This window comes from Emys orbicularis, chromosome 4 (genome assembly GCF_028017835.1).
Source record: "Emys orbicularis isolate rEmyOrb1 chromosome 4, rEmyOrb1.hap1, whole genome shotgun sequence".
In the NCBI taxonomy this organism is placed as follows: domain Eukaryota; kingdom Metazoa; phylum Chordata; order Testudines; family Emydidae; genus Emys; species Emys orbicularis.
The window spans coordinates 72,390,741-72,399,493 of NC_088686.1; the positions used below are offsets into that span (position 1 = coordinate 72,390,741).

General features: G+C 46.6%; 1 protein-coding gene across 1 annotated transcript in view; it reads left to right on the top strand.

Annotated features, from left to right (window-relative positions):
* ARG2 (arginase 2) overlaps positions 1-8,738 on the top strand; it is a 36,749-nt gene extending 28,011 nt beyond the window's left edge. Inside the window, exons 4-8 of the mRNA XM_065403313.1 lie at positions 1,278-1,437; positions 5,313-5,407; positions 5,588-5,692; positions 6,902-7,038; positions 8,509-8,738. Coding sequence (XP_065259385.1) covers positions 1,278-1,437; positions 5,313-5,407; positions 5,588-5,692; positions 6,902-7,038; positions 8,509-8,714 — 703 coding nt within the window. The 3' untranslated portion in view covers positions 8,715-8,738. The remainder of the gene's footprint in view (positions 1-1,277; positions 1,438-5,312; positions 5,408-5,587; positions 5,693-6,901; positions 7,039-8,508) is intronic.
* The last annotated feature ends 15 nt before the right edge of the window (positions 8,739-8,753 follow it).

The following is an 8,753-nucleotide window of genomic DNA, read 5'->3' on the forward strand; positions in this document are numbered from 1 at the left end:
TTGCAAGACACTAACCCTTAGGACAGGTGTGTAATTCTTTGGGGATCAGCTAGTTCCTAAAGGATTTTGGGGGAGGGGCTAGTGAGCCCTGTGATAAGAGAGTGAGCCCTAAATCTACCTCCGTGTATCCCAGAGGTGGGCAAACTACCGCCCATGGGCCACATCTGGCCCGTAGGACCCTCCTACCCGGCCCCTCTCCTGCTGTTCCCCCTCCTCCACAGCCTCAGCTCGCCCCGCCGCTGGTGCAATGCTCTGGGCTGCGAGCTTTTGCCGAGCAGCGCAGCTGCAGAGCTGGGGTCTGACCCGGTGCTCTGTGCTGCGTGGTGGCATGGCTGGCTTCAGCTGGGCGACATGGCTGCCTGTCTTGGTGCTCTGGGTGGTGCGGCTGTAGTGCCGCCAGCCATCGGTGCTCCAGGCAGTGCGGTAAGGGGGCAGGGAGTGTGGGGGTGTGGATAGGGGGTGGTGTGGTCAGAGGGCAGGGAACAGGGGGGTTGAATGGGGGCAGGGATCCCCAGGGGGCAGTTAGGAAGGAGAGGGGGGTTGAATGGGGCGGTGGGGAGTCTGGGGGCTGTCAGGGGACAGGGAACAGGGGTGTGGATGGGGCAGGAGTCCCTGGGGGGGGGGTGTCGGGGTGAGAAGCAGGGGGGGTCGGATAGGGGGTGGGGCCGGGTCACACCTGGCTGTTTGGGGAGGCACAGCCTCCCCTACCCGGCCCTCCATACAATTTTGGAAACCAGATGCGGCCCTCATGCCAAAAAGTTTGCCTGCCCCTAGTGTATCCTCTTCTTTCCCCTCCTCCAAATATCCCATTCCTCTTCTGTCTCCGCCCCCAGACTGGGAACAGCAGGGAGGAGGTGGACTGTGTCGAAATGAGGCAAAATGACTGGAGCCAACAATAGGGAGGCAGCAGAGAGTTCGGTTGGTGACTGTGCAAGATGAGCCTGCTAGGTGGGGGTGAGATGGGTTCTGTTGATGCTCATCTGGACCTGGGATAGGTGAAGGCTAGGGCTCTTGGTAAGAAAGCAAAGCCCTGCCCCCATATCCCAGTACTAGTATACCTGCAGAGTTTTATGAAAGGTAGCCCAGTCTCCTGTGGGCTAATGCAGAATCATGATGCATAGTGATACACGTCACACCGATGTTCGTGTGGTGATGGCAGGTCTCACTGGGATGAGCTGCTGCAATGCAAATATTGGACATTTGAAATGTGGCAACCTCGCTTATCATAGCCCCTGGAATTGTTCAGTAGGACATATGTTTTTTATGTACTTTTTCAGCTTGGCGCTTGGTTCCATCAGTGGCCACACACGGCAGTGCCCTCACCTCTGTGTGATCTGGGTGGATGCACACGCGGATATCAACACCCCTCTCACAACTCAATCTGGAAACCTCCATGGACAGCCAGTCTCATTTCTGTTACGAGAGCTCCAGGATAAAGTAAGTGGCTCTAGGTTTTGTTGGGGGTGGGGGGAGGTGACTGTACAGCACACTGTTTAATTTCAATTCTGGTGAAAGGTGCTGGCTTATCTGCCCCTGAGGCTGATCTCCCATTTATCCCCTAGATAAGATAAAGTTACAGGCATCCTATGTCTATAATCTGCTAGTGCTGAGAGAGACATTCCTTACTCAGCTCTTGGCCTCTTTGTAGATACTGCCACCTGGGCGCACTTACTGCCGGGGTGCTATTGGATTTTGTAATAGACACGTCTGCTAGGAACTGGATGGAGAGCATCAGCCCATGTCACATAAGTTGCTTGATCTAGATTTGAAGTTGGAGGTGAGAGGCTTCATGTCCCATTGCCACTCAGTCTCCTGTGCTAAAACAGACCTAATGCATCGGCAAAGGCTCTAGTCCAGCAACTGGACAGCGTGTGGAACCTGCATATTCTTGTAGCCAATACACGGAGACTGTTGTAGTGCGCAGGCAGCAGTTCTGCCGGGTGAGCCAAAAAGGGAGCCTCCCCTGTTTGAACCTGTAGGAGCTGTGCCAAGCTCATCCCTGCATAGCTCGCATGCCTTGTACATCTATATTTGGAACTGTTCCATATTTTGACCACCTTGGGGCTTGTCGGGGGCAAGTCCTGCATGGGCTGTCCTGATACACTGCTCTAGCACTAGACATTCTAGTAAATGTTACAGCTCAGGGCTGCTTGTAGCCTGCTTGGCAAAGTGCCCTGGCTGATGACCGTTCTCTTTAAAGGCACAAGAAGAGTGGCCTGCTTCTGCAGCAGTCAGAAAAGAAGCTTGATATTGGTACACCTAGGGCATTTAATAACCACTCTGCCTCAACTGCAGCCTGGAAGCCCTGGTACAAGTTCCTATAGCATACTGTAGGAGCTGCCATGGTAACCAGTACAGTGTCTGTGGCATCTGCAGCAGGGACCTAGTTAGAAGTGAGCATGTCTGGTTCAGCCTAGGCTCCAGGTTAGAGAATGGGAGACGGTCACCGCCTGCAGGTTGAGAATGGCAGCTGGAAATGCAGAACATCTGGCTCTCTTCACATATCCTACTTTGTCAGTATGCGTATTCAGCACGTACTGGGTACCTGCTGCTTATGCATCAGGCTGTTCCTAAAGGAAGGATTTGACTGTTTGAAACAAGTGTTCAGTGCGGCATTACACACAATGGGAAGGAAATTATGCAGCCAAACCACCCCGAGCTGAACTCCCAGCAGATCCTGCAAGCTAAACTAGCTCTACTTGTGCACTGGAAACCTCTACTGAGCATCAATTAAGGTGGAAGTGGGCTTGTTAGCACTGACCCCCCCACTTGGTAAGGAAACTCCCATCTTTTCATGTGCTGTGTATTTATACCTCCCTACTGTATGTTCCACTCCATGCATCTGATGAAGTGGGTTTTAGCCCACAAAAGATTATGCCCAAATAAATTTGTTAGTCTCTAACGTGCCACAAAGACTCCTCGTTGTTTTTATATAATCATTGTTAATCAGTAGCGCCTTGTAAGTGAAAGTTCAGTGGCTTGGCTTTACCTGTAGCGGGCTTGGCTGTACATCTGAATTACCAGAGAAGGGATTATGCATGAACAGATCTTTTATTTGTACTTGTTTAATAGATAAACTGCACTGATAGCTGGGAGAGGAGAGCTTACCTCTCCTTCCTAACTCGTGTAGCTCTTGCTGGGTCCCCCTTCACTCAGACCGATCACCCAGAAGCATGAAGAATACTCTGGTTCTACTCTTCTAGCTGTATTACTACACAGCCTTTTCAAAGTGCTGTACAAACACAGACTAGTCCCCGCCTGCCCTTTAAACTAGGTAGTAATGTCTTACACATGCTGTCTTGCCCAAGGTCACACAAGGTCCATGGACACCCTCTCCCAGTGAGAGGCTGGTGCTTGTACTTCGCTCAGGGTGGAATCTGCAGTTCACCCCCCTCTTAGACTGGGTCTCCAGATCGCTGCACTCCTGTTTACCAGCAGGTCCAAGTTGGGTTTGATCCCTGCTCTAGACTTTCTGTGATCAGTATAAAAAAATGCATGGACACTGAACAGCCTCTTCAAAGTACATATCCATAGGACCATGAGAGGAAAAGGGTTAAAACAGACCTATATGTATATTGTCTTCCCTAAACTTTAGCCTTTCCTTGCACGTTCAGGCACCCCCACCACCACTGGAATTGGGCAAGATAGTCTGCACCCCCTGCAGCCTGTCTTACTCTGAACCTCAGTGGCCCACCCTCTAAGTTCACAGGTTATCTTTTTATCCATTTTCAAGTTGCTTTGTCTGTCCTGGGCCTCTGGCTTATGCAGTTCACTGAAGGTGGGTCAGAGATGGACTTCTAGCAGTGGATTCACTGTATTATCCAGTAAAGATCAGCAGTTTGAGTTAGTCATTGTCTGCTTTCCTGGAAATGTGTAAAACCACTCTGCCCCCATAAAGCAGACAGCATATTCATCACCTAGAACATGCTGTTCATGTCAGCCTTTGCCAGTTATTTACAGAGGAAAAACTTTGCTGTTGCTACTTCTGCAGCCCATCCACATAAGTTCCACTGCAGGCGCTACAAATTCAATTTTACCCTTATTGGTCCGTCTGTCCATCCAGGTGAAAGTGCTGTCGAGGAATTAGTCCCATATTTTGAGTCAGAGCTGAGATTCAATTCCATCTGTCATTGCACTGTTGAGACACTGTACACTAATCACTAACTGTGATTGGAGGTGGGAAAACTTTGGGGACAGACAGTGGGCTGGAACTTGAGAGATCTGAGTTAATTTCTCAGAATCCTGGCATGCCCTTAAGTTACTTTCTCTGTATGCCTTAGTTCTCATCTGTGAAATAGAATTAACACTTCCCTGCTGCACAGGAGGATAAATTCACTAATGGTTGAGGTGCTCAGTTACTATGGTGAGAGCTATAACAGAACCTAGTTTCCCAATCAGTAAAATGGGGATAATGTTGATCCCCCTTTGCAACTTATTTGCATCCTTGTATGAAAGGTGCAAAGGAGTAGCCATTTTCAGCCCCCTGTAGTACAAAGGCCTCGCCAATCTGCTATTCTCACTCAATGGATGGGTTTACCAGAACTGGATGAGGGAATCTCATTGACACAATTGCTTTATCACTGAAGTTGACCCTAGTTGGACCTCTCCTCTATTGGCACTTGCTGCCACAGTTTTACTCCCTAGGAAGTCTGCTTTCTAGCTCAACTTCCATTAATGTGAGGTAGCCCCTTTTACCAAAGGCATTTCATAGCATGCAACTTCTGGGGGGGTTTCCACACTGTTGAGCTGATTCTACCTTAATGGTACAGTCTCATGTAAATAGTTATGACCTTGTAGTGCCTCTTGTGCATAGATCTAAGTGCCTTAAAGATACCTTTTGTCAAGCACTTGTACCCATCTGTGAAATGGGTATAACTGAGCGAGAAAGGTTGTGTGACATGATCAATGATAGAGCAAGTTATTAAAGCAGGACTAGAACCAGCGCCCCCATTCTATCAGGTTATATGCTTTCCCTACACTGCTAGGCAGCCAGCAGCATAAGACAATACTAGGTACTTCATTTTTTTATGTTCCTTAAATGCTGCTGTTTGTTTTAGAACAAATAGTATGAAAGGGGCAAGGTTGAGATTGTTAGGAAATCTTGATTTAGCCCTGTTCCCAATCTATTAGACCTTGCTTTTCTGTCCCCAGGAGGATTTCACTCTGGGAGGAGAGAGGGTAGCATGAGGAAGTGAGTGTCAAAACTCTTTTAACAAGTCCCTCAAATTATTTCCATTGTGAACTGGAAGCTTGTTAAACAGCTGCCACTAGAAGTCGCTTCATAGCCATATACCACCATTCTCTGCTTGCAGATGCCGCTGCTTCCTGGCTTTTCCTGGCTAAAGCCCTGCCTCTCAACATCTGATATTGTCTACATTGGTCTGAGGGATGTGGATCCTGCTGAACAGTAAGTGCAAGACCACTGTGGAGGGGAGGGCTTTTTCTTACTGGTGAAGTCTGAGCTGCATGTTCGCTTGTGCTAGTGCTACATATTTAAATGGCGTGGGCTGGTGGTGAGGGGTGTAAGGTTTAAAGTACTAAACGTTTTAGACAAAAGCAAGAAAGTTTTAAAATTTTCTTTTAACAGCTATATTTTGAAGAACTATGACATTCAGTACTACTCAATGAGAGATATTGATCGCCTTGGAATCCAGAAAGTTATGGAAAGGACATTTGAACAACTAATGAGCAGGTAAGTTGTCACTGAAGAGGAACAGAAGCTGCTTGTGTCAGACAAAACATAAGTTCCTGAATTGTTAACGTGTTAGAGAATAACCCATGCAAGTCTGAAGTATTACTTTCCACACCACCATTTGAGTATCAGCACACATCTTTCTCTGCTTTCTGTACATGATTTAAAAGGAAAAGGAGTGCTCAGTTACTGCTGGTGAAATGTAGCTGAGTGACAGTCCTATCCACAGCATAAGCACAGCACGTCTAGCACCTGTGCAAACTTCCAATAAGTATGCTTCAAGACTGAAGGCCAGTCTGTTCATTTTAATCCTTGGGCTCTTTGCTGGCATTGCAATGAAACTACTTCACACTGGGTCAGGAACAGCCCTACTGTAACTGTTAGCTGCTACAAATGTGGGATGGACTCAAGTGCCTCCTTCACCCACAGCTTGAAGAATCCAGAACCTGGCTACTAAAGTTTGAGGAAAAGGTTAAGTCTGCACCATTTGATGCAGCTCAGACATATAGTAACCATAGAGTTTAGGTAGCTCATACCACCACCACTCTGGTTCTGAATCTCTATGGGCACAGAATCTCACTCTTCCTTGAAGGTATTTTTTTAGCCCTTAAGGGTTGGAAATTTTTCTTGGTTAATGTTTTCAGAGTTAACTGCTGTACTAATGCAAGTCTGCAGCCAGTTTGAAACTAGAGTTGTAAGGGAGATGACTTGTCCCATTCATCTTAATCATAGCCTCAGGGCTTACATGATGTCTTGGAATTCAGTACTTTTGCTCTCTAATTTTCCCCACAAGATTGAGCTAATGCTCTCTGTGCTGTTCCATGGAGCCAGACAGCATGGATTAGGGGGCCAGAGCTGGAACTGCTACCTTTGCTGTGCAGGGGCAGCATCTGAGCTAGACAGTGGAACAGATGATGTACTGGTGAAGTGACAAGCTTCCCCCTTTCCTGGCACATGCTTTAAGGAGGGGAAGGGGGGAAGTTTTTTGAACATGCCTGGACAGCCCTGTAGGAGTCTAAGTACAAGTTTACAGCATAAAGAAAACTGATTTTTCATTGGTTTTCCCACCTCTGAACCACAGTTCGTGGGGGGCTTAAACAATGGGAAAGTGAAAATAAGAACTTTATTCTAGTGTGCTGTAAAGTACAGGGGGTCCTGACCACATGCACGATAGCAAAATATCAAACCACCAATTTTATTTTTCTGCAGAAGACAAAGACCAATTCACCTGAGCTTTGACATTGATGCTTTTGATCCTTCACTGGCTCCAGCAACAGGGACGCCTGTTTTAGGTGGATTAACCTATCGGGAAGGCATGTACATTACGGAGGAAATACACAATACAGGTAGGAATCAACCAGCAGTGTTTGATTAAACCCAATTATCACACAAGCCTCTTCACCAAGAGCTACTTCTATCTTTACAAGAAGTTATTTGAGACATTAACAGGTCACCTTAAACCAGATATGCATTTCAAGTTGCTTCTCTATAACCAGACCGACAGGACTAAGTAGTAAACTTTACATCAGTGATTTTGAAGGGGCATGGTACAGTAGATCACAATGCTATAGGTCCCTACTTTATTTAGCAATGAATAGATGGGGCCAGACTTTCAGAACTTGACATATGCATGAATGACCAGTTTTACATCAGTATTCCTTTTTTGCATAAGTGTGATAACTGCATATTAAAAATGGTTAGATACAACTATTTTGTACATACCCAGTTCTAAAAATCTGGCCCTTATCTTGCAAGTGATCCTAAAACCCAAGGTTCAAGCTTCCACTAGGGAAAAAAAAACTTAAAGGAGAAGAATGCTATGGTGGTAGTCAGCCCCTGACAATCCACTGATCACTCTTGCTTCCATGAATGTGACTGAAATACTTGTTCTATCCCAGAACACCAGTCTTGCTAAAACTCAGCTCTGCACATTTAACAAGTTTTAAAGGTACCATAAGCTTTGGGGCTAGGATTCCTCACTTTAGATATTAAATCCACTTATAGTTAAATGGCTTTTATGTTTCTTAGGACCTTTGCTCACAAGGGATTGTTACTGTTCCTTGTTTGACAATCTTAACTCTCCATCTAGATGTGCTCATATACTGTGTGCTGGACAGATCTGGAGCAGTGTTGAACCTAGGCTACAGGCTCAATATTAGGTGGACAAGGTAGCCAGTGCTATTTTACCGGACTGACCTCTGCTGTCTAACTGCCAGACATTGAACTGAACCACTGATTCCCATAGTTAACTCCAAAAGCATAACTGAAATGCCAATAGCCACTTCTGGAGGAAGAGAAGCTGAACAAATCTTTTCCTCATTTTAAACTTCCACCTTTATGGTTGTAAGATGGTTTAGAATGTAAAGAGGCATTGCTTTCAAGTCTACAGCCAGATACGTGCAGTACCTCTACTTCTAGACAGTTCTCACTGTTTGTTTCATTACTGTATAATCACTGTACTGCTGCTTGGGAAAGGTGGAGGTGGTACAGTTGCTGGTCATAATGTAGAATAGTGCTGCCTCCAGTAACATGTGAGAGGCCCCAGGAGCCTCCCCGTTCGGTTCTTCAAACAGGTTCAATATTCACATCTGCTAGCCAGAAGCAGCCTTTGAGCAAGAGCCACAGACAGCACTGTGGTTGGAATTCTAGCTCTTGGGGATGGGCCTACCTTTTCCCAGGGTGTTTTAAAGTGCAAGGTTGGGGAAACGAGCCTTGAGCTACTTGGTGACTAGTAGAATTCAAGCTGCCCTGGTTCTGATGTGTATCTTGCTGGACTTCTGTTCCTGCTGTTTGAGGGGCTGTTACTTTTTTCTCAGGATTGCTTTCAGCTGTGGACCTGGTTGAAGTAAACCCATTGCTTGGAGCCTCTCAGGAGGAAGTGAATGCTACAGCCAGTCTTGCAGTGGATGTGCTAGCAACGTGCTTTGGGCACACAAGAGAAGGCGCACACACTGTTTTTGATGAACTCCCAACACCTAATTCACCAGATGAATCAGACAGTGAGGAGCAAGTGAGGATTTAGGACCCCCAGATGGTGGAAGACACTTCACATTGGGCATTC